At 44.4% G+C, this 25,631-nt stretch overlaps 1 protein-coding gene across 5 annotated transcripts in view; it reads left to right on the top strand.

The window, feature by feature from the left end:
- The window catches only part of ZZEF1 (zinc finger ZZ-type and EF-hand domain containing 1), a 62,507-nt gene extending 44,450 nt beyond the window's left edge, over positions 1–18,057 (top strand). Inside the window, exons 45-58 of one of the 5 annotated variants that reach the window (XR_008579854.1) lie at positions 447–635; positions 1,018–1,118; positions 1,649–1,784; positions 2,839–3,198; positions 5,023–5,166; positions 6,037–6,205; positions 8,471–8,569; positions 9,350–9,515; positions 10,984–11,134; positions 11,661–11,732; positions 12,210–14,992; positions 15,395–15,678; positions 16,193–16,354; positions 17,112–18,054. Coding sequence is in view for 1 of the 5 variants with exons in the window: in XM_054847291.1 (XP_054703266.1) it covers positions 447–635; positions 1,018–1,118; positions 1,649–1,784; positions 2,839–3,198; positions 5,023–5,166; positions 6,037–6,205; positions 8,471–8,569; positions 9,350–9,515; positions 10,984–11,134; positions 11,661–11,732; positions 12,210–12,284 (1,662 nt within the window). In the remaining 4 variants the exon portion in view is untranslated. Of the gene's footprint in view, positions 1–446; positions 636–1,017; positions 1,119–1,648; positions 1,785–2,838; positions 3,199–5,022; positions 5,167–6,036; positions 6,206–8,470; positions 8,570–9,349; positions 9,516–10,983; positions 11,135–11,660; positions 11,733–12,209; positions 15,332–15,394; positions 15,679–16,192 lie in introns of those variants that run through there. The other 4 variants (XR_008579853.1, XR_008579855.1, XR_008579856.1 and 1 more) reach the window with 4 other exon arrangements.
- The last annotated feature ends 7,574 nt before the right edge of the window (positions 18,058–25,631 follow it).

Raw genomic sequence — 25,631 nt, 5'->3', positions numbered from 1 at the left:
TTTTCTTCCTGCTCTGAGTACTAGTGGCGTTGGCTGTGCCGAAGCCAACGGTACGTTTTCAAAGGAGAAGTATGTGTAGGGGCATCACTGGCTTTTTGGTGATAGTCACCTCTGCTCTGTTCTTGTCTAAGAATCCTCAAAACGTGGATGTGCTGAAACGGTTAAATAATTATTTTCTCAATTTTTTACGCTTTTGACTAATCACTTAAGTTGACCGTGTAGCAGCCTGGAAGGTGTAACTCATTTGTGAAGTGGGAGATGGTATGGTTTTGTGTTTTGTTTTTTGGGGGGTTTTTTCTTTCTTTTTTTTTTTTAGGTGCTGCTTCTTTTTAGAATACCATGTGTTTAAGCACTGTCCAAATCTTCTAATGTTCTTATAAAATGCTGATTGCAGATACACTAATAATATCTACAGCTGTCACACCATATGCTATCTTTCTGTGTAGATTTTGTCAATCATGCTGTATTCCTCAAAGAAAGAGATCAGTTCCTTAGCTGAACGTGAAGATACTGAACTGGAAGAAAGGGAACAAGATCAAGATGTGGAGCAACCCATTGTCGGTCCTGTTGATTTAGAGCAGAACAAACTTGATCCTCTGGAGGGTTTGGATGAAGCCACCAAAATATGCTTCTTGGTACTTAAACTTATTTTTGCCTCCTGTGAATTTGCTAGTTGCATAAAATATTTGGTAGTTTATGTAGCTGTGTTTCTTCTAAATTTACAGAATATGGGTCTATGATTTCAATGTATCGTTATAGAAAGGAAATAAAACTTCCTACTAGGACTTCAGTAATGAACACTACAAAATCATTATGAAGCTTTTTGCTAAATTACTTTTCATTTTTACTAATCCAGATATTATTAAGTTCATTAATTCTCCACCTATATGATAAGTGGGAAAATAATACTTAGTCGTCCTTAAAGAAAGGAAATACCTAGGTTGTCTTTCTTTTTCCCCTGTAATGTCATCTTTTTCTTTCTTTTTTTCTTCTTTTATTTTCCCCCTCCTTGCTTAGATGACACATGATGCACTTAATGCCCCTCTCCATATTCTTCGAGCCATGTATGAGTTGCAAATGAAAAGAACAGATTCTTTTTTCCTGGAAGTTCAAAAGAGGTATGTGAAAGACTGGGTCCAGCAGAAAAACAAAGTTACTAGGTGTGGGTGGTAACCTAAAATCTAAAAGGTATCGAATAGAAATTATTCCAAGGATATGATTTGGTTTTCATGTGTGAAAACGTAAAGAAATAAACTACTACTAAGTTGTATTTATGGAAATGAGTCACCATCTTGTGAAATATGTTGCACGTTCTTTTCAATCTAACTCTTATATGAAGATCTACTGTGTCTCTAAATTATCTGGATTGAGGAAGAATGGACAGCTTAGCTGTGGCTTCTAGTAATCAAGGTCGTGGAGCCACCATGTTCTCAGAGATGAGTAATTTTGTAACGTGTAAAATCTTTGACCTGTTAGAACAGGAAAGCTGGTTAACGTAAAATGATAAAAATAGGTAGAGTTTAATGAATCTTTCTAAAACAGAAGGTAAGAAGATTAATTTGCATTTAATTGCACTAATTTAGTTTGCATTACTTTCTAAACACATTTGTGGGAGTTTTTTTGTTGTTGTTCTTTTGCGTCTTTTAAGGTTTGATGGGGATGTAATTACAACAGATGAGAGGATCCGAACACTGGCTCAGAAATGGCAACCCAGCAAGCGTTTGAGGTTGGAGGAGCAGAGTTCAAAAGCAGTAGATACAGATATGATCATCTTACCCTGTTTGGTACGTGCATCTCCACAAAAAAAATAGTTGTGAAATAATGAATTTTGTCATTGAATAACTTTTTTTTTTTGCTTAGTAGCTTCAAACCTGATACTCTTTTTTAAACATCTAAAATAATCTGTTGTTAATGTTTTATGTCAAAATGAACAAGAAGGAAGTATTTCTTCCTCGTAATTTCTTCCTTAAGGAAGTAAGAGAACTTGATTCTCAAGTCAGGAGAACAAATTGTGATTGTGGGCTGCAATTTCCTCTCCTTGTACAAGAGAGATTGTATCTAATTACTGTAAGCTTATGCCTAAGTGTTACTGGTTTAGCATATTATTGTTATCTTACAGTAATTTCAGCAGAACAAGATAGCAATGAATTTGTCTTGTAAAGTAGACGCTATACTTGCAAGTTTGAGGTTTTGCATTCAATAGCATGGTCCCACAGCTCTGATTTATTTTGGGTGCTGACTCCTGGCTGTGTGATATCACCAGCACAGTTGTCTATCAGTTGCATAGCAAACTGCATCAAGGGCTTCCTGAAGTAGTTTTATTATACAAAAAAAAAAAAAAAATAGGCCTTATAACAGCTCATACAGACGCTGTGAAATATCCACCCCTGGAAATTCTCAAAACTTAACTGGACAAAGCCTTGATTTTGGAGTTGGCTCAGTTTTAAGTCAGATTTGGACTGAATGATCTCCAAAAGCCCCTCCCAACTTGCCTCACTCTGTGTCAGAAATAGCATAGCGCTTTGTTGCTTTACCTCTGTAGGTCAGCTTAAATTTACGCTTCTGGTTAGAATTCTAACTGCTGTTTCTGCTCATGTGTAGAGTCATGAATGCATTGGTGCATAGTGAAGTCTGTTAACATAAACAGTCTTTTTGAGGAATTCTGTCCCTGTAGGTATGTGAGAGATCACGCTTTTGTGTTTGCATTTGATTTTCAGTATGTAAAAGACAAATTCATTTGTAGATTCAGCTTGCTGTCTGATATTCTGATCAGATAACCAAACATAAGGAAGTAAATTATTGAGAGCCCATTTTCAAACTTGCATTTCTTTTTTGCAGTCAAAGCCTGCGCTCTGTGATAAAGCAACAGAAGAAACCAATCCAGTTGCCCAGAAACTGATAACCAACACAGAGAGTGATCTACAGCTTAGTTACGCCAAGCAACGCCGCACGAAGAGTTCCATACTCTTGCACAAGGAGCTGGACTCTAGAAGTAAAAAGGCTGTGAGGGACTACCTGTATCGTGTAAATGAGGCAACTGCTGTTCTTTATGCCAGGCATGTGCTGGCATCATTGTTAGCCGAGTGGCCAGATGATGTGGCAATAAATGAGGAAATCCTTGATCTTAGTGGCCCAGCCCATATGACATACATACTGGACATGCTTATGCAGCTAGAGGAAAAGCAGTTATGGGAAAAAGTAAGTGGATTTCACTTATGCATGTGAATAAGCCCTGTGCCTACATGCCACGAGGCTCTGACTAACAAAAATACTTGCAGTTCCTTTTTTAAACTAAATTGAAACTCTAAAATTTAAATTAGTCCTGAAAAAGCAGTTGGAATCTGTCAGTGTCTTAATGTACTGATTTTGTTAACAGAAAATGGAAAAACTAGCTCTGTGGAGACAAGTCTTTGAGTTATAAAAGAGCTATGTGGGAAAATAAATCTTATAGAGAAATTGGTGAAATAGGCAGTCCATTTTGAAAGCTGCTTTTTGTTAGATCTCAATGTGTATATTGTAATACCTGCTACTCCATTGATGAGCTGACTGCTGCTGTGGTGGAAGTGATCTTGAGATTATAATAGAATGTTGTAATGAAAATGTCAGCTCAATGCTTCGACTGCTGTGAAGCAAATCAAGTGCTGGGTATTTTCAAAGTGGGAATTAAAAAGAAAACAGAAGGCACTGGTATGGCACTGAACCAATAGTATGCTGTCATCTGGACTACAGTATGTGACCTGACTTCCTCATCTCTTTTAAAAAGAAAAGAAAAAAAAAAAAAAAGATGCAGTACAACTGGAAGAGGTCTGGAGAAAAGTGGCAGGAGTTATAACCATGGAATATCGTCAGTATGAGGAACCAACTAGTTTTCTTCATTGCAGATCTTTGCCCTGTGGGGGCCTGGGGGAAGGAGGAATAATGAAAAAGTCTGTTCCTCCTTCTCTGTAGTTTTAAAACAGTAAGCAGCATCCAAAAGTTAAACACCAAGTATTATTCACTGGCCCTCCCAGTAAGGAAACAAAGGAGTGTCAGATTAAGGTAGTAAGTGGCAGGTCCAAAACAAACTGAAAGAACTGGTTCTTGACACAGTATGTCATGGAAATTGTTGCCACAGGGTGTTTATATAGGTTCAGAAAATGACAGGATGAACTGATGTAATAAAAATCTGCTCAGGCATATTAAATACAAAGATATAGCCTTTGTCTTGGGCTATTCTGCAAAGAATGCATTCAGGGAATTATGCTACATACTGCCTTTTGTTTTTTAAGCCCCTTTCCCCCAAGAAATCAATTTCTGGCTGATCTGGAGATGCACCATTTGGCCTGAGCTTGCTTTGTGTTTTATAGAAGGAGTTAGAAAATTCAGATGAAGAGATGGAATAGGTTGCTATAATGACCTGTAAAGGGCCTTGAGTAGCAGTACTCCTCATTAAGAGCTTTTGTGCGCTTTTGAAAAACTAAGAAGAAGTGGAGATCAAGGTTGTTCCGAATTATCATTTAGTGTGTCCTGATAGATTAAATGGCATTTATTTGTACTTCTAAAGATGCAGCTCTTGCATGTAGTGCTTTCAAACACTGCAGCCACTTAACTGATACTTAATTGTTCCTTTTTATACATGGAGTTGTACATTTTGAAGGCTAAAACATATGATGCGTTCTGTTCAAATCAAAACCTGTAGGTATAGAAGGTAGAGGTGTCTGTTTAGTATGTTAACAAACTTTATCCTCCCTGTTTACAGCTTTAGTTTACTGTTAATTACTTCATGGATTTGTGAAGAGATGTAGCTAATAGCTCTCACTTGTTTTTATCAAATAAAGACTGAAAGATCAGAAACAGAGGACAGTAAAATCTTCTGCACTTATGACGATGACGCTTGTAGACATCATTTGTGAATGTCTAGTTTCTTGCCAGTAGCTCAGCTCTTTCTTCTGAAATGAGTCTTGTGTCAATCATCAGCATGTAAGTTTGTAAATGTTGTTTTGATAGCAAATTGTATTTACGTGATGTGTTGCTTCTCCCCAGATTCTACAGAAAGTACTGCATGGGTGCAGTGAGAGCATGCTGGGAACGATGGCGTTGACAGCTTGCCAGTTCATGGAGGAACCCGGAATGGCAGTCCAAACGCGTGAATCTAAACATCCTTACAACAACAATACTAATTTTGAGGTAAGTTATACACGTATTACAGTGCAGTGGATTTGCATGACTTGAAGACTAGTGGAAAATATTAATGCTCCATGTGTGTACCTGTGGGACTTCTGTGCCTGAAGCTCCTGCGAAATGTCCTCTCCCGTCTTGCTTTCGCAGAGGCTGATGCCAAATGACTGAGGCCTTGCTCAGTAAGAAATATGTTCAGTGAGGCACTTTAACACAGTCCTAATTCAATCACGTGAAAAGCGCATAACTGAAATGGTTTTACTATGTGTGTGTTTGAAGGAGATCATATACTTAAATGGTTTCAGGGCCTTAATGAGCAAATATTTCTACCCTTTCATCCAAAGGTCCGTTTCACTTGGCCTTTTACTTCCTTGTGCTCTTAGGCAAAAGCTAGGACTGGAGTCTTGTCTTCCCCCCCCCCTATTTCTCATTTTAGACTATCTTCTCCTGACAGTTTCTGATTTTTCTTTTCTTGGTATTGTTTGAAAGCATTTTTCCACTATAGTTTGCGAAGTAATTGTTGCCTCTGGGCAGTCTTGGGATTTTTAACTTCACTGCAGCTGTGACTCTTCTGATTTTTATTCTTAAAATGCATATAAACCTTTAGGTTCTGGCAATGAGATCAATGTCAGCAACAATTACAGCTTTTAAAAAAACCCGAAGCATTGCTAGCAATTAATTTTTACACTCTTAACAGTTAATGCAAACAATAGAGCATGCATTACATTTGTTAAATTAGCTCCCGATAGAAATAACAGACCTTTTTTTTTTTAATTTCTTTTTTTTAATTTCCCCATGGAGATGCTGTAATATTTGTATTAAGTGGCTTCTCGGTAATATAGCATTAGAGTATACAAAGATGATGTGTTTATTTCTCAGGATAAAGTTCATATTCCCGGTGCTATCTACCTCTCAATCAAATTTGACTCTCAGTGTAATACAGAAGAAGGCTGTGATGAGTTGCTCATGTCTAGCAGCAGTGATTTCCAGCAGGATCGGCACAGCTTCAGTGGATCTCCGCAGAAATGGAATGATTTTGAGCTTCCAGGTGAACATGCAGTGTTTTACAGTGCAAATGTATAGAGTATTACCGGTATCCAGGACTCTTGAGAGAAACTACTGAAAGATAACAGTTAAATGTTGATGTTCTTCAGATGTGTGGGGGGCAAAAAAAAATCCTTTTCTTGTCCCGATCTGTTTGCTCTGACGTGCTACTCTTGCATTCATTTCTTAAAAGTAGGCTTATCTGTTCTGCTACTTGACCTTTTTTTTCCACACCTCAGTCAAAGTATGCACTTAGCTACTGGAAACAAATTTTGATCTTGATTCTGTTCCAACACAGTCCTTGTTCTGCACGGTATTCACTTACATTGTTTCTGCCTTGTCTTACTTTCCACAGGAAGCATGTTAAAAAAAAAAATCAACAAAAAAGATAGGCTTATCTCTCGTCTCTGTGCTGTACTGGTGCTCAAAGCAAACAGTGTGTGCCAATGCCTTGTCTCCAGTTGTTGCCATGGAGCATAGCTGTCAAAAAAAAAAAAATCAGTAATTTGACTGACAACTTCAGTCTGTATTCTTTAATCACATTTTTGATAACGTAGTACTGAATGCTGGTGCGCTGAAGGACTGCATGGTCCCATGCTTCTTATGTTAAGTTGTTTTAACCCACTGAACTTGGTGGCACTGCAGGAAGCTTTTGACTTCGAGTGCTGTCAGTGGCTGTAAATAGATTTAGGAACTTTCTTAGCAAAGCAGTTTAGATTACAGTGTGCTAGATAGAAATCAATGTGTGCTTTGTAGAAATATTTTGGATTATGAACTTCTTTCTGTCCTCCTTTTCCTCCCAAATAGTTGCAACGGTTTTGCCAAGAAACTGAACTTTGAGGCCCCTTGTTTTGGAGCCGCCTTGGCTGTGAAACTTGAGTTTCACCTTGTGAAACTTCATTTCCAGCCAAGGTTGTCCGGATTAAGGCACGTCATTTCCCTCAGCAGGCTTTAGCTGAAACCAGGCATTTTAAGGCTTCTGGGCTTTTCATTTGATGGTAGGGCTTTTCTCAAGACTCCTAGCAGTGGGAGAGAGCTATGGGTCTATTTCATGATGAGAAGGGGAGCAGGGTTTTGGTTTTGGGAGTTTTTTGTTTTGGGGGTTTGTTTTTTCAGAATATATATTTTCAGAATTTTTCTTCCACTTGAAAGTTTGAAAATTCTGCTTCTCAACAAAAACCAGCATGCTTGTCCCAGGGTGACAGGATTTTTCATGGAACAGAAGGAAATTCTAAGTTTTAACCTGATCTAACATTACAGAACGCAATAGGAAAGGACATGTTTTGTTTAGCATTACAGGTAACTACCAGCATTTGTGAAGCCGTAGCTGCTACGGTGACAAGAATTTCTTGAATGTTCCGCTGCCTGATTGTAAAATGGTTAAACATTTTGATAGTTCTTCCACTTTTAAGAGGTTAAGTTTAACAATTTTGTTAATTGTTTAATTCCGCAATTTAATTTTCTGACCTGTAAGAGCAGCGTAACTTTAGTTTCACAATTTTTTCACCTTTTGCATAATGGACTGTGAACTTGGCTGCCTATGTAGAGGTTCTTTTTTCATAATTCATAATTGATCTCTAACACAATTGGAGAAGCGAAGTTTAACTGTGTACGATATAGGGTTTCTTTAACTCCCTCCTCTTTGTAGTTGACAAAAATGTAAGAGACGTTATCCTTGCAAGTATCTTTGTACAGTGGAAAGTGTTCTGAGGGAACTGGGGTTGTTTAGCCTGGAGAACAGGAGGCTGAGGGGAGACCTGATTGCTCTCTACAACTACCCGTAAGGAGGTTGTAGCCAGGTGGGGGTTGGTCTCTTCTCCCAAGTGACAAGCGACAGGACAAGAGTAAACGGCCTCAAGTTGTGCCAGGGAGGTTTGGATTGGAGATTAGGAAAAATTTCTTCACTGAAAGAGTTGTCAAGCCCTGGAACAGGCTGCCCAGGGAAGTGGTGGAGTCACCAGCCCTGGAGGTATTTAAAAGATGTGTAGACGTGGTGCTTAAGGACATAGTTTGGTGGTGGGCTTGGCAGTGCTGGGTTAACCATTGGGCTTGATCTTAAAGGTCTTTTGCAGCCTAAATGATTCTATAATTCTATCATACTGTTTTGTGCATTTAATAATTACGAAACAGTAAAAGATCACCTCTCCTGAATGACAATATCTAGGGTTAATTTATTTTAATGACAAACTTTTCATTCAAATTGCATTTGTGATAGCAAAACTAACTCAGAAGGTTTTAATGGGGATTTTCTTCCTTCCCTTGCACACAGGAGACACACTCTATTACCGATTTACCTCTGACATGAGTAACACTGAGTGGGGTTATAAGTTTACAGTGACAGCTGGTCATCTTGGGAGGTTCCAGACAGGTAAGCACTGCTCAGCATGTATCTGAAAGGAACTTTGGAGTTATTTTGCTGAGTTTTGACAGACTTGTGGTCATCCCTTTTTTTGACTTAGAATTTGCTTTCTCCAGTGTTTTGGAAATAATGTGATTAGTTTTGTTCAAGTTGAAACTTGACTAATGTCTCTTATTTGCTGTGACTTCATGCTAGAAATACCAAATCTTCACAGAGGCTTGGAGATTACAATTATAATAATGTTATTTGTATTCAAAGTCTCATTATATGACAATAATTCCACACAGGATTTAGTAAACACTCCAAGGTGCCGTGATTGGAAACAGAAATAATTGTCATTGCGTTTTTAAAAATTACTTACCCATTAAAATAGGCTAGTTCTGCATTTAATTTCTTGATATAGCATGAAAGGGTTTGTTAGTTTATTTTAGAGTTTAAATATTTTTAATGAAATTGAGGCTGGTGGATGATTTGCAATCAGCAAAACTCTACTGCATATCACATAATAGTGAGGACCTGTGTTTTGTTTGCCTTATTCAGGCAAAACTTTATTTTCAGATAGGATTCTTTCTAATTTTTATCTAAGTTTTGCTCCAGAAAATATTTGCAATGTCAGGATGTAATCTACAATTATCTTAGATTTTTGTTTGGTATTTTTCTTTGATATTTTTCTTTGATATTTCTGGCTTACTGGAGCAAAACTTAGTATATGGAGAAGAGAAAACGGAGTGTTTGAACAGAATGAGACCCAATAAAAGTAACAGCTGTTTGAATTTTTTTTTTCCCCAGGGTTTGAAATTCTAAAGCAGATGCTGTCTGAGGAAAGGGTAGTTCCTCACCTCCCACTGGCCAAAATCTGGGAATGGCAGGTCGGGGTAGCCTGCCGTCAGACTGGTCACCAGCGTTTGAAGGCAATCCACTTGCTCTTGAAGATAGTGCAGTGCAGCGCCCAGAGGTAAGCGCACGGTTCTGCCTTGTATGCTAAAAGGCAAAGGGCAGGAGAAGAAAGCGTCTAAGGCGATATTATTCTGAAGCCAGAAAACCATTATTGGAAGGAGGCATTCTTAATTTGCCTTTCAAATGGATTTCACAGTGCCTTGATAGCAGAAACTTCTTACAAGATTTTTGGTTTGGAAAACATTTTCTCTTCTTCGCTTTTAAAAAGGTCCAGTGAATTCAAATGTTGTTGTTAAATAAATAAATATCACCCTGAAACAGGGCAAAAAATCGATTCCAATTTTCTAGAAATTGATTCTCTTTGTATTCATTGTACTTCAGAATTAAGGTGAGGATTGAATAATAAACTGGTGAAATGATGATCTGATTCTCTTATGTAGTAAATAACTTTAAAAATATTATTTTTAGTTGTACCACTGCAAAGCCTGTAATTGAGTTTCAGAAGGAATAGGTGTGCTAATGCTTAAGTATGTATGGCATGGGTACTTCTTATGAAAATACTTTTTGAAAAAAATGTTGAGTTTTTATAGTGTCATGCAAATGTGTATAGTCACATTAACTCAATAGAAGTGCTGGAAAGAGACACAACAGTGCTGACAAGCAAAATCATGAAAATAAGTGTCCTACTAGCTTATTTTGATAGGTCAAAAAGTATATTCACATATAGTAATAAAAATGGACAATTACATAGAACCATTGCTTGACTCTCTGTAAATATTAGGTACACCGATCTGCATCCAAGTCTGAAAAACTGATTTTGGTGTTCCTTTTAATCACCGATCTATTATCTTTTGAAGTTCCTTTAATTTTTTTCATCAGAAAATGTCCGATTTGTCGTGTGGACAACCAATTCAATTGCTGAAAGATCAAGTCTCTGTTGTACTTAGAATATTTACATTTTTCTTGTGTTTATCAGATTCTGAAATTGAGTTTCCCCCTTTTTCCCCCCCTACTGACGGATATTTGTCATCCTATCTGTCTGACAAGTGACTTTTAGGTCAGCTAGCTTTAACTCAGGAGTAGGAGGGAGACAGGGTTGGAAATGTTTGCAAAGCTATATATCCATTTTTGTCTGTGTGCCTGAAACAAGGACATCACCTGCCCAGTGCTGTGGTTTGGTATTGCTTAATTTCAAGCAGTGGAGCCTAGAGCATTTAGCAAAGTGATGTATATAGTTATTTTAAAGTCCTCGTTTCAGGAGGCCGCTCAGTTTTAGAAAAGTCATTATGGCATATTCATGGATATGAGGTTTTCTCCGCTGATTCAGAATGAAATTCATTGTGCTGAAACACCTGACTGAATTTAATTTTGAAAATGCTTCTTGTGTTTCTTCCTTTATTTATACATCTGTCAAAACCATATGGTTTTGTTCTCTTAAATTTGTTGGAGTTTTTTTGTTTTTCTCTCAGAAATGGGCATAAAATCATGGTTACTCACTATTTCATTTGAATTACATTTTTTTTCAGAGACTGTGACCTCACCTTGTTGAAGCCGCTTTGGCAGCTTTTCACCCATATGGAAAACAACTTGTGTCATGACATGACCAAGCCTGGTATTCTCCTTCCTCTTCATCGTGCACTAGCAGAACTCTTCTTTGTTACAGAAAACAGAGTTACTGTAAGCAGTTCCTGTATTTGTATCCCTCCTCTCCCCAGTGCTGGGAATGATAAACTAAATGCAGTTTTCCTTTATCTTGGCAAAGTTCATCAGAGCTTTAGAAACATTAAATGCTTCAGAAACATTAACAACTTCCTCTTGTGGAGTCTGGTAGCAAGTTCTAATGGAGGGATGTACTGTTGCCTTATCCATCATGGGACCTTAAGTAATAGTCATGACTCTGCCTTGTGCAATGAAGGCAGTAGGCCCTAAAGCCACTCTTTATTCTGGGAGGAATGCTGATTTAATAATTAATTTGAAGGTATTTGAATGTGGTTCTGCTTGAGCTGATTTTGAACATTACATCTGAACAGTCCGTAATGAACTGATTCCTGTGGTCGCAAACTGTGTCCAGGAGAGTCTTGTGTATAGTTCTGGTACCTCCGATTCTTGGGGACTGCTACAATGATCAGCATTTTAATGGTAATTACTAGGATGATATCTTTGGTAGAAACGGTGGTGTTCATTGAATGCTTTCTGGCTGCAGGAGCTTGGATCTCTACAGGAGTATTTGCTTGCCTTAAATACTGAAGATCATCTTCATCGCTGCACAGCACAGGTAATGAGATTGCACAACCCCAGAGATGCGTGTGTTTGTGGTATTTTTCTGGCAGACAGAGATAATGAATGGTTTCTGATTGCCCAGTGGAGTTTTATGAAATAGTTATAAATGTACTTGAGCTTTACAATACCATGACGGGCCTTTGAAATTTGTGAACGAACTATGCGCAAACACTGTTCTCCTTTAACGGTCGGACGATGTGCCACAAACTGGCGGTGGCGTGTATCAGGTGTATCTGTTTTACCGAGCTGACCTCTCAGCTGCCAAAACATGGAAACGGGGAAAGCGGCTGGTCTTTCAGCAGCTGGAAATGCAGTTGCCTTGCTGAGCCTGCCTGGGTGCATGACAATTACTGGTAGAAACAGGATGGTTATTTACCTATTCCTGTTTAATTTCATACAAGGATTTCTTTACAGTTTGGGACTGGGGAGAATCTCTGATGTGATTCTGGTTTTTTTTCCTTCTCTCTTCTAGGCCCTGAAAAACATTGCTGCTATCAGCCTTGCCATTAACTATCCGAACAAATCAACAAGTTTCTGGAATGTTTAATACTGGCTCAGGCCGGAGTGCATGGGATAGAGTAGTTTGTCCATAGGAACCTTGGAACAAACATCTTAACTCCGTTCAGGAAAAGTTCCTTCAGCTTCAGTATATGAGCACTCTGCAGCCTTCCTTCCTTCCACCTTGATGTAGAATTTGTAAAAGTAAAAGCGCACTTCAATGACAAAGCACATCTTGAAGTAACTCATGCGTCGCCTACAGTTATGTATGCACATATTGTAGCATGTTAGAGTAAACAGAACAATATTTTTTTTTATTCAGAGGAAGTAAACAAAAGAAGGTAGCTGAAGTATGAGAATGGAAGGCCCCCGTGTTCGTATCATCTGCTCCCGAGGAAACTTGATTGTTGGAACGTGACAGCTTTGAAAATATCGCTGAGCTCGGAGTGATGCCGTCAGTAGCATCTATTCTATGTCATTGAAGTGAAATAGGCAAACCAGAATCTGGTGGGCTGATACAGAAATGGTCCACACTTGAATCCTGTCATGTTTACTTTTGCTTTGAAGGCTACTACCCAAGGAAACGAACTTTCATTCTTACTAAACTATAGGTTGTAAAACAAATTCTGATTCGCATAGCAGTTAAAGGATTCCAGTTTCAGAGCATCCTCGTCCAAGAGGTTAATGTTTCTCCTGTTCTCTGATTCGATCAGCTGGATCATCTAGTCTTACCTTAATTTATCTCCAGTGTGTTATTCTAAATAATACGTTATTCTAGTGCAGAGAGCAAAGGCTGGCCTCCATTCACAAAGCAGTGGTAATATGAAGAACTGAGGAACTTACTTGTTTCCTGAAGATCACATCTTTACAAGATACTATTCACAAGGCTTTTTTTTTTTTTAATTATTTTGACACTAGTGGCTGAGGAGGTCCCTCTTGGCAATGTTGGGAACCCGGACTCTCAGCACTCAGGGTGGGGGTTAATGATCAATCCAGTCTTATCTTACAGAGCAATAACTGCATTACTCTTAGTAAACATGGAATGAATTGCAGGCCTTCTATGCTGAAATAAATTGGCTTTCTTCCTGCTCAACTACACTGGTTGTTCCCTTTCCAGAGAGTTAAAAAGAACATAAAAGAATTTGGGGGTGTGTTTTGTATACATTATACAGTATGTAGAGCTGGTCTTGTCAAGTATGAATTTAGAGAACTTTTTATGCTAATTATATTCTTCCCTTCCTCACCTCAACATTAAAATACAAAAAAAAAAAAAAAGGCAACCAAAAGCTTCAGTAGTAACTAAAGGCAGTGGCTCTGTCAGAAGGGAATATGCTCACTGACCTTGGTTGTCCCAAAGGTGAGTGGTGCCTAAATAAGCAACATGCACAGGAGCACCGCTTTGGGCATGGCCCCCGAATTCATGCTTTTCTCAGCCGGGGCTGGAATTTTAAGGGTGGTCCAATCTCCCTCTGAGAGGGAAATGTGTAGTAATACATCCCCTTTTTTTGGATGGCCTCTAGTGCTGTAGTTAAAGATGTTTTGACCTCTGTTCAGCCAGGTGAGTGCAAAGGGAACGCTTCTTCAGGGGATGAGGTTGAATCTACCTGAAAGACTTAAAACCGAAGACCAAGAAGCACTATGCTGAAGCCATTGCCTTCAGGAATGGAGTGGCCTTCTTAGCAAACGAGAATGCCAGAATTCAGGAAAAACATACTGTCTTTATCAAAGACTGAAAGGAGGCGGAGAGATAGTGCTTTGAAACCCCTCCTCAGGTATCCTGTAGTTGAAGGTCGAAGCCCTCCTTCCTTCCAGAATGAGATCGCGATGGGAAGGGAATTATCAAAGTTGTGGCATATCTTTAACTCATGGATCATTTTGTTCCCACATCCGAGTCACATATTTGAGTTTGCAGTCTCACTGCAGGGGTGTCTGAGAGATCCCCGAGGAACCAACTGTTTCACACTTTCCAACAGCATGAACGGATTCTGGGAACGGGGAGTTGCTCCACCAAAACGAGACGTTCTTAAAGTGTACTTTAGGGAGTCGTATCGATGGGACAGGTGAGCGTTTTGAAATTGCTCTTCTTGAGCAGTAGGACTTTCTATTCACTGCCTCGGTGTGAATCCCCGGCTAAGAGGTCGAGGATATGCAATGGGCTGATTTGCTAAGGCATGTAGCATGCTGCTGAGGTCTGCCTGGTATAGTCAAAGAAGGCTCTTTTCTTTTTTCACATCAGGGATGAAGACTGTAAATAAACCATTCAGAGAACCTGCCATGGCTCTATCATATTCACATTTTTTTCCGTTGGACTGTCTTTTTGCTTTCTGTATGAAGACGTGAGGCTGCAAGGATGACGCAGGCGTGGCCAGTGTTCCTTACTAGGCATACCGCTTCACTTACTCTACCAGCAGTGACTGGCCTTGTGAGTCAGTCACCTTGCCCTGAAGGGACTGTCTAGGAACAGTGTCCACTAAATATAATTTCTACCCACTAGATGGAACTGAAGGACTGTGACCTGAGTTGACACTGAATCTGTTGCTGCCTTACAACTCAATCATTCATTATGGATTTTTTTAAGAGATGAGAAACACTGATTTTTTTTTTTTGATTTTTTTTTTCCTTCGGATAGTTTTAAAGCGAGAGGAAGAGAATACCAATAATGAATATTCATGATCAATCACATTTTGAAAGTCCTGCAGCAGTTCCAAGTGGATGCGGATGATACTATTGAATAGTATAAAACTGTCTGGAAAACAGGTATGCTGGAAAAAAATGTGCCTAATATTAAAAACAAAACAAAACAAAAAACCAACAAAAAAAGTTGTCCTGCCTGAATCACCTATGATGTGTTTAAAACAAACCATATTGTTCCTAATGATACATTTGACTTGCTTTCATTAAACACTTAAAAGAGTTTTATAATTTCTTTTCGTACGGGTTTACTACTTCGCAATTTTTATCAGTTGTTTAAAATATATCAGACCTTTAGATTTATTCCACTTCAGTTCAACATGTAAAAAGAAAGCTATAGATGTGGGTAAAATATGCAAATGAAGATAAATATATTGTAAAAATTCTATAAAAACAAAAAAGTACAACACAGTGTCTGGTTTTTGTTTGCTTTTCTCCTCACTGAATGTTAAATGCTTGAATTTACAGTGAGATCCAGGGTTCTTCTTGGGAATCTTCGTTTTCAGTGCCTGTAAGCAAATGTGCTTTTCCTTCGGCGGTTAGTATCGGTCTGATACTGCATCGAAGTGTGCAGGATACGTACTACTGGAGTCGTCTCGTGAATTCCAGCCCCGCTGTTCACATTCCAGCAGCCTTATCCTAAACCCAACGTTTTCCCATGGATACCCATCGGTGTCAGTTCCTGTGCTGATTTACTTTCAGACCCGAAACACACATCTGGGGCCCCAGATGTTGTCTCATGTAAAGCTGAGGTTTGCCTTCCTGTCTCTTGATTCTAATTAGTGGTGTTTATCAGCGAAGGTGCTTGTACCTACCTAGGCCTCGTACCTAGTTTAAAAGCTTATTTACCTTGGTTTTGGCTCGAGGAAAGGCTTGTTCAGGGAAGCGTGAGGATGTCGACGTCTTTCTGTGTTTACCCAAAGCTGCAGGTTGTTTCCACTGGTTCCACGTGCTCAGAGAATGGTCTTGATGGGTGGTTTTATTAAATACAAATAAATGGCATGAACTGTGAAGCTGTGGGGGAGTGGGGACCATTCCCCGAGACAATCAGATTGGAGGTTTCAGCCTCAAGGTGATAAATGGAGTTTAATCTGCTATTAAATGTCGTGTGGTCCCAGGCACTGGCATGGAACAGAGATCACAATCATAATGTCTGGGAGCTGCTGTTCTTCAGATCAAGTTAATTAAGACTTTTTCTTACAGCCTAATTTTGATCTCTTGGAAGCTAACTTACAGCTGGGTGGTCTTTTTTTAACCTAATTTTAGGAGAAAGCTACAGTATGTTTAAAGCAGAACTGGCCCAATGCCCTGAGTTTTCACAGCCTGTGCGCCGGGGAAGCCACCAGCATGAGCATCGCACCTTGTTTTCATGGGACGCACAACCACCCCAGCCATGGGAGCCTATGTAAAGTTTGACCTGGTCTTTAGGTAAAGCTACTAGAATGTTGGAAAACAGATTAATGTATGCAAAGAGGATGCTTTTCAACACTTGGCTAGTTAGTCTGTAGGAGGTCAGGCTGGATAATAACTGGAACAAAGAATGTACATTGGTAAAAAGGCCTGGAAAAACAGGAACTGTGGGGGGAAACAGAAATCTGGCCCACCTCTGGATTTAAAGCAAAGAAGTCAATTCCGATTCAAGCGAATAAGAGAGAAATCCACTGTGAATAGGGAAGGAATTGAGTAAGAGGTGAAGGAAGTAAGATTAAAACTCATTCTTTCCATGACCGTCGGCTCTAATTTAATCAGGTCTATTCTGCAATAATACCTAAGAAAGCACAAACACTAAAAAGTTGATACCCAGCTCAAACCCGGGCTGCAATGTTGTGGTGGGACTCATAAATGGGTATGCAATCTAAAGAGGAATAAACATTTAAAAACCCTCCAAAAACCTTATTTCCTCCAACTGGAAACATCAACAAGCATTCCTGATGAATAGATGGAAATCTCAGACAGTTTTGTAGTGGTCTTTAGCATTTAGAGGTTCGTTCTTTTTATATTCAAAGGCTGAGAACGTTTGGATTTAGGGAACACGGGAAAAGAAGTGGAGAAAGGATAACCAGACTGTCTTGGAGATGGTGTTTCCACCTGTAACTGCTAGGCAGTTTGCTGAGGACCTTCTCCTACTAGTGCTTTTCTGAAGATGGTCCTTTGTGTTTCTCAGGTGGTGTTTACTCTCTTCCAGGGGCTGTTGGTAAAGTCGGTACTAAACATCGCACCTCCTTGCTACCTCGTGCCTTGTATCTGACACGCGAAATTCTTTTCTCTCTTTATAATGAGTCATTCCCCTTCAACGCACCTCTGCGGAGGTGGGCTGGGAGCTCAGCTTTCACCTCGCTGCCTTTCGGGCACCCAAAGGTTTTAACCTCCTCGACCACGTGTAATGTCTAGGAACCAACAAAACACCTTTTTGGACTCCAAAGGAGCTGCTGCTCTGTTCATCTAGTGCCTTTGCTGCCGCAGCAGGAGCGTGGACAAATGCAAAACAAAGTGACGGGCAGCGCTTTTTGGTAAATATTTTATTTAAATATATTCCCCATGTGTTTTTAGCTAGACCCAGTAGGTTTCCTCAGACTACATGCCAGAGTTGTTTCTGTGCTGATGGATAGCTGCTGCGCGTTGCAGGGCCGTGCAAGTACGGGTTGTAGTGCAGGCACCCCATCAACCACAGGTTGTTGGAGCTCGGTCTGAAGTTCTGGGTGACAGATCCCATGTTAATGCCTGAGGAACCGCAGGAAATGCTTCCCCTTATGACTTCATATTTTCTAATCAGCAAAAGCATCTTATACGCATTTTTTTTCTCTCCAGTAAGTTGTCTCCTGTGGTGTAACGCGTAATAGGAGGACTTCAATGTGCATACGTAGCTAGACATTTATTAGGGCTTCAGTTCATCACCGTGCTTATCTTAGATTAAATTAAATATGGAATTAAAGTGTAATCTTAAGTACATCTAGTTAAGAGTTTAAAGGCAGGCTTTAAAATGGTTTTGTTGCCTTGGAGCCTAAACAGACCACACCATTGATAGGAAGTTCACAAGTTGTACGGCTTTCTCTTGCATCCAGCAAAATCTGCAAAGGCAGAAAATCAGAGAACCCCAGCCTGGTCTGGGTGGGCAGGGACCTCAGAGCCCATCCAGTGCCACCCCTGCCGTGGGCAGGGACACCCTCCACTAGCCCAGGTTGCCCAAAGCCCCATCCAACCTGGCCTTGAACACTGCCAGGGAGCCAGGGGCAGCCACAGCTTCTCTGGGCACCCTGTGCCAGGGCCTCCCCACCCTCACAGGGAAGAGTTTCTGCCTCACATCCCATCTCCATCTCCCCTCCTGCAGCTTCAGGCCATTCCCCTTGGCCTGTCACTCGCTGCCCTTGGCACCAGCCCCTCTCCAGCTTTCCTGGAGATAAATAAAAAGATGAATTCTTGAGTCAGGAGCCCTTTAGTCTCGTCAGCTTGAGAATAAGTCATGTCTGCATTTCTTACCCTTCTCCTTTACATAAACCACCCACGGAAAACTCGTTAATCAAAAATGTCAATGGTTTCACAGAAATCCACCCCCCCACACTCACACCTTGCGTTTTATGTTCCTTGGAGTAGCAGGTTGGGCTTTTTTCTCCTCACCAATTATATTTTTGTAAATTTTTTTAAATGTTTTTGTTCCTTCATACTCTAAGTGTTAATATTTAAAGAGAAAAGAGTGTTTCATCCTCTGTGGGGTCGATTTTGGATACACTGCTGGATTTGAAACAACATCTCTTTGCCTTCAATAATTGTCCTTCTTGCGTTGCTCTGAAAAATTGCATTTTCCTCCACTCGTTCGCCAGTCTCAAAATACACCGTGATGTGATTGATCTTTTGGCACCTTATTTTTCTGCAGAAAGATGTCTCAGCTTCTTCGAAGCTGACGGCATCTCGGAGGGTGTGCTTTTCGCTCACTGCCTTCCCCAGCGCGCCGGCTCGCTGCTGCGGCTTCTGCATTTTCATTCGGTCGAGGGAGGCAAACCTCCCGCGGAGGCAGGACCCGGGGAGCTGAAAACAGTTGCTTTATTTACCAGAAACTCAAAGGCTCTCTGAGAGTAAAGCAAATCCCTCCTGAATTTTGCATTAATAATGCTTAAAACCAGCAGAGCCTGCTGCTGAGACATCATAGCTTTTCTTAATTAAGTCCACGCAGAGGCGAGAGGGGGGACCCATGGATGAGGACCGTGGACTGATGTCCAGGAGGTCCCGCTGCCTGTCCCCTGGGCTTGTGCTGGCTATGCACCATAGGAATTAGAGATACTACTCTGCTCCACGAGGTCTCCTCCCAGCCAAAATCAGCGTTAGAAGGGTGGGAGAAAGATCCCTCCAGTTCCTTGGGGGTTTTTGCCTGCTTGCTTTCTGATGCTCAACGCACCTTCATGCCCCCGGGCGAGCGGAGGTTGCAGGGCAGCTGCACGCAGTGCAAGAGCCGTTGGTATTACCACCTGCCAGAGGGTGAGCGGCTGCTGCCGTTAGAGGGTTTCTTCTGCAAAAAAAAAAAAATCACGCATTTACTTCCCAGCTCCTTGCCTCAAGCACGTTGAGAGCCCTCGCCAGGCAGCCGAGCGCTGGGGCTCGCCGGCTGGGAACAGCATGTCCCGTCGCGGGGACCAGGAAGCGCCTGTTCTTGGTACGGCGACAACGGTGGCATACGGCCTCGGCAGGCCTGCCCGCCCCCGGAGCGGCTGCCCGCGGCATGGGGTGCGCGCTGCCAGCTCTGCCCGGCTCCAGCAGCCGCTGCCCACGGACCACCGCGGGGAAAGGTGGGTGCCTGCCTGGGCTCCTGGGGGTCCAAGCGTGGGTCAGCTGGAGATGCACCGGATTCTGCAGCTAAAAGCAGCTCTGCAGCTTTTCCGAGTTGCAAACCCCATGCGTGTCACTGCTGTGACAGCTCTGCCCTTTGCAACACGCGTTTTATTCCTGGGCTCCTGAGCAGGAGGAGCTTGCTTTCCCTGGGGGCAAGTCCTGCTCCCCATTTCCCCCAGAAAGGAGCCTGCTAGTCCTCGCCTCGCCCCGGGGTGCTGCACCCTGCATGGCAGTGCTGGCCTCAGCTGGGCTTGTGTCGAGTTTATCCCCTCAGGACATGGCTGGTGGGTCGCTCGTGTGCCGGGAGCCATTTTATTGCCCTGATGGACATAGCCACGATGCCACCACAGGCTGCCGATGCCTGTAATCCGTTGTCTCCCTCAGGCAGCCTTTGCCTTTTTTTCCTTTAAGACTTTTCCTCTGCCAAGGATTTTAGAAAATGGCAGAGTCTCACCTGGTTTAGCAAGACTTCAGCCCAGGTTGAGCTAATGGAGACCAGAAAGGGGCAATCCCTTTGCTTGCGCAGGCGTAAGCTGCTGGTGACCGTCTTAACTCTACTTCTGGCTTCTGATTGTCACACCACTCTTTGCAAAAGGCCATTGGGAGGCTCCCCAGGGAAGGACACAGATCCCTGCTGCACCCATGAAGTTCCCCGCGGTTTCCCTTTCATTCCCACGACGTTCCTGTGCTCGCCCATGTAGCGTCTTCTGGTGCAAAGCGCCGCTGTGCTCCGGGCAGCCCTCCGGCTGCCAGATCCCGAAGGGAGAGGCATCACCACTTGCTTGTTCTCTCAGATACCCCTCAGGCTCCCGCAGTAGCCCCGAAACAGAAAATTTGCTTGCCAGTGAAGTCCGGGCTCCTCTTACCCTGGGCTGCCGCGAGCTGCAGGCACGTTCATGCGCTGTTGAGCGGCTGTACGCGGAGTCACGCAGTTGTCAGCGCTGATCCGCGGCTTTAATTACAAACTAGTCTTTTGGTAGGTCTTGGGTAAGTCAAAACAGACAATGGCAGCTCAGCCCCAGCTGAGTTCGGTATTCAGGAACCCTCATCTGTGGCAGAACTCAACCTGAGTGTGAACCTCTCTGGGCACAGGCTGGTTTTTGTGTCCCACCGCCTGCCCCCCGGCAGCAAGCCGCTGGCTCCCCAAGCCTTGCTCTGCCCTCGCCTTGGTGCAGCTTGGCCCTTGGATCTCTTCTGGTGGCAGAGCCAAACTCCCGGCTCAGACCTGCCCCCGGCACATCTGACGCAGCCGAAGGCGGGCTGTGCGGAGCCGGAGCCCCCCGCTCTGCAGGGCCCGTGGGAGGGGGTAGGCAGGAGAGGGGGCTGCACCCCCCCTCCAGAAGCATTGCACCCCCCGGGGGGGGCTGCATCCTGGATGCGGTGTGAGGGCTCAGGAATTGACTTGCTGCTGTTCACGGTCCTGCGTCGGGCGCTGCTGCCGGGGCATCCTGAGCAGCGGCACATCCCAGCCGGAGTGTTTCTCCTCTCCCATTGCAGTGCCTGGGAGCGGACGGAGGGAGACCCGAGCGTAGCGTCCAGCCAAGGCACTTAAAGTCCCCACCCAGCCTTTGGAGACCTCGAAAAGCCAGCAAGCGTTAGCCCCAGACTGCGACTGCAAATGGTGACGGGGGCCGAGCAGCCTCCTGGTGAGCAGAGCTGGGGGGGGGGTCCCCAAAATAAACCATTCCCTTTGGGGTGCCTGCCGCAGAGCCAGGACCCCGCTGTGGTGCTGGGAGCAGCCCCGTGCACGGCCACCCCACTTCCACAGACCACCGAGGAATCCCACCCCGGCTCAGGCCCCGGGGGATGCCGGAGGCGGCAGGTTTGTGCCCTGCGCGCGTTCCCCCTCTCCTGCTTTTTCAGCTACTGTTTCCCGTAGCCGCGGTGGCAACCCCGGCACCTTCCCAGGGAGCCCTGCCAGCTAATAAACCACTTTTAATCTCTAAAGAAGGTCCTTTGTGCAGCCTTTTGTCAACAGGGCCTGTCCCATTGCTATAGCTACGGCCCCTTTGCTGCCGGACACACCTGTTTGTTTTTCCAGCTCCTTTCTGTTGCCGTCAGATTTCTCTGCCACCTAAATAAAAATACTGAGAAATGCCCTGCCCTGGTCTGCGCCCTCGTCACCCTTCCCGATTAAGGAAACTCCTCGCTCCCCCGGGACTGCTTTTCTGCAGGCAACGGCCTCAAACCAGCCTACTCAGCTAGGGCCCCTCGGTACGGCTTTGTTTTTCTGCCTTTTACCCTGAAAATGGTTGTGCTTGTGGTGGAGCGGGGCTGGGAACAGCGTGCTTTGCAGCGTGGCCCCCAGGCGACGCAGACGCCATGGCATGGGCAGGGGATGGTGATGGCCCCGTAGCCTGGCAGCAGGAATTTTGCAGATACACCCTGGGATTTTCTTGCTGAATACTTTTTTCACACACCCCCCCCCCGTGCATAAACCCCCAAAGAATTAGCGCTTTGGGGATATTGGCCTTGTGCGGCTGCTCCAGCAACAGGGATGGCCCGGGCTCCCAGGCTGCAGCCCCGCGTGGAGCACGGGTTCCTCCCCCAGAGCACCCAGCGCTGCCCCCGGCACCAGGAGCCTTCCCAGGGGGTTGTGTCACCCTGCAGGGACATTAAAAAAAACCAATGTGTGCACCAGCTTCATGAGTTGTGGCTGCTGCGTGCCCAGAGAAAAACACCCAGAGGTAGAAATGATCTTGGGGGAATTTCCCTTCATTTGCAAACCTTGCCCTGCGCAAGGTGCTTCTCCTGTGCCAGGTTCAGGACGGCGCTTTGCGATGGATATCAAAAGCATTTCCATGAGCAAAGAGAGCTTATCTTGATCTTTACTGGGGCAACCTGACCATAAAGATCCTGCCTTTCTCCTCCTGTGTTTCATTTCTTCCCCCGCCAGATGCAGCTGAGGTTTGTCCTTGGCACCGGGGCCGTGGGATCCACCGTTTCGGCATGGCCGTGCTGCCGGTATTTGCTTTCCCTGCTCCGTGCACCGAACCTCGGCGTGGCTGAGTCACGCTCTCCGCTGCCGGCTGACTCACCGCCGGGCCGAGATCGCTGAGAAACCTCCAGAGCCAGGCAGAGAAATCCACCCCCGGGCTGTGAGGTTTAATCCCGCAGCGCTGGAGCTCCAGCCCTTTCCGCTGGGACCCAAAGCGATGCTGAAAAGGAGGGGGGGGGGAAGCCTTGGGGGACACACAGCCTGTACGGGCACAAAGTCGTGATGGTCCCAGTGACAAGGATGGGCTGGAGGCAGGGAGCAGGTTTACAGGATTTGACCTTACTTTTGCCACAAGCAGGCAATGACGTTATTAAACAAAACCTTATTTCACCTGAACATTATTGCTATTTATTGTCCTGCTGCTTTGGCATCACTTCTAAATATTTAACGTGTTGGAAATTGTATTTTTGATTCACGTAATGTATTTGGTACGTGCGTTGCCATTTGAAAAAAAACCAACCCAAAACTAAATGATCTTCATAAAAGAAGGCTGGGTTTAGCAATGCCGCTAAGGTCTCGCGCCTCGTCCGGCCCCCGCGCACACGCTGACCCCGAGCACCGCATCGCATCTGTCAAAGCCTGCCCAAAATTCAAGCTAGTTAGGATCTGCTATAAAACAGGCCGTGTCCCCGATGCCAGCTCTGCGGGGGCATGCAGGAGGGCAGCACTGCACAGCTGGAGCACAGGCACATCTGGGCAGCTGCTCCAGGAGGGATGGAGCGGTGGTGGGGTGCGGAAGCAGGAAGGGCCGGGGGGAGCAGCCGGGGTGTTTTAGCAATGCTCCAGCTCTCCCGCTGCTCATCACCCCGCGGTCAGACAAAACCAAGCTGCTGTTGGGTGGAAAAGCAGCTTTTCAGGAGAAATCGGTGACGCTGGGTTGAAGGTTTCTGTGAGGAGGGCTGCAGGGAGCACGGCGTGCGGCGTGGCAGCGGCTGCTGACCTGCCCCGCAGTTGGATTTGTCTTTTAGAAAAACATCCAGTTTTGATATTTAAGATTTCCAGCAATGGAAAATTCACAGCAGCTGCTGGCTGGGGAGCCAGGCGCTAATTGGCGGAACTTGTAGAAAAAGCGTCCCTCCAGCCCTTTTCCACTGGAAAATCCAAAACCTTTCTCCAACTGTTGATTTCTCATAAAAACTAAAGCAAAACACACTGGGCGGGGGACCAGGGGTGAGGGAAGATCTTGACAGTGTTGGAGCAGCCCTTTTCACTCGGTCAGGACAAATATTTACATTTTTTCATTTTCAAGTTACTCTTGTTTGAAAATAATTTGTTTTATATTGCACTCTGTTACCACACTTTGAAAAATCACAAAGAAAAACAAAGTGATTTTGCAGAAATACAATGTTTTGGCCAAAGCAGAACAACTTCTTGGTTTTTTGGGTTCGTTTTTTTTTTCTAATTTTCCCTGGGCATGTTGACATTGTGGGGCCTTTTCCAACTCGGAAATTTCAGAGCGAGAGCTCATCCCCGTTTGTCCAGCTATATCATAGAATAATAATTCTTGAAGGGCTAATAAATCTTTTAATAATTTTTTTAATCAATCCTCGGCATCCATCAGGCGCTCGCACTGCCTGGTTCCCGGGACCGGAGCCATCTGCGACGCTTCCTACTGCCGTGCTCAAACCCACCCAGAGCATCTGCTGCTCCTGCCGGTGGCATTGCTGTAATTAAATAAGTCATTAGAAATCATCAATAAACGAGCGCTGCAGGTAGCACCTATAGACCTTGTAAGCACCATCTGAAAAGAAAATCTTTTCCTATTGCAAAACCATCTCTCGCCGGGCGAGCGCGGGTGCATTTTCCCCCCGGGCGGATGCTGTAACGTCCTTCCGGGTGTGTGGATCGCTGCGGTTATTTTCCCCACACTGGAGAGGGAGGGAGTGATTTGGGTAATTAGCGCTGGGAATACGACCACAATTAACAGGACCAGACGAGGGCTGCGTGGCCGCGTTGCTGCCCACGGTGGGAATACGCTCCGTATTTCTCGTGGAGCAGTGGATGAGAGGTGACGGATGGGAGAGGTCGCAGGAGGGCTGCAGGCTCAGGAACGGCTCGTAACCATCCACGTGGTATCGCATCATGGCAAAATCCAGTCTCAGCTTGGGGTTTTCCTTCGGGAGGTGGATTTCAGACCCGCTGAAGTGACTGGCCCTGTAGCCCCTCTGCGGGCTGCAGCAAGGTGGACACGAGGGTTTTGCATCCCAAAATTCGTGATGCCCCACCTGTCCCCAGGGCAGCGGCTCCGGGGTTGCAATGCTTGTCGTGCCTCTCCTTCCCAAAATCTCTCTTGGTTCCTGCGCACCCAAACTCCTCCGATCCCAACATCTTTCCTGCTGCGACCGAAGCGTGTTGCGACGCATCCCAGCGCGCTGGGTGAGGAGAAGTTCCGTCCCTTTCGTCCTGCAGAGCCGTTCCCACGGGGAGCTTTCCTGCGGGAGGTCTGGGCAGCCGATGCCAAGGCTCCGGCCCCTTCTCAGCGGCACAAACCTGCCTGTCCCGGGGCGCGTGCTTGAGAAAAGTCGTCGGGGTGCTGGGCCCGTCCCACTGTGAACAGGGTGCATGGTTGGGTGTCGTGGCCGGGGTGGCCCCACGCCCCCCGGGGCTGCCTGGTTCCTGCGGAAGCCCCTCGGCTGCTCGCTCCTCCGGCCGGTGAGACCTCCCCTGCCCCGGCCCCGACGGGCATCACCGGCTCCCGGCTCACACCTAGCCCAGGGCTGTGGGTTTTGCGTGGGGTCCAGGGTGTGGGTTTGGGGACAGGCAGCTCTCTGTCCATCAGCTTTCTGCTGGAAAACTCCCCTTTTGATAAAAACGTGTCCTTTGGGCATCAGGTGCGGGGAAGCTAATCTGAGTTTGCAGGTGCAGGCAGCTGGTCCGGGTGCCTGG

Source organism: Grus americana, chromosome 19 (genome assembly GCF_028858705.1).
Source record: "Grus americana isolate bGruAme1 chromosome 19, bGruAme1.mat, whole genome shotgun sequence".
In the NCBI taxonomy this organism is placed as follows: Eukaryota; Metazoa; Chordata; class Aves; order Gruiformes; family Gruidae; genus Grus; species Grus americana.
Note: the sequence above shows the minus strand (reverse complement) of the source record. Positions and strands in the feature narration are given on the sequence as shown.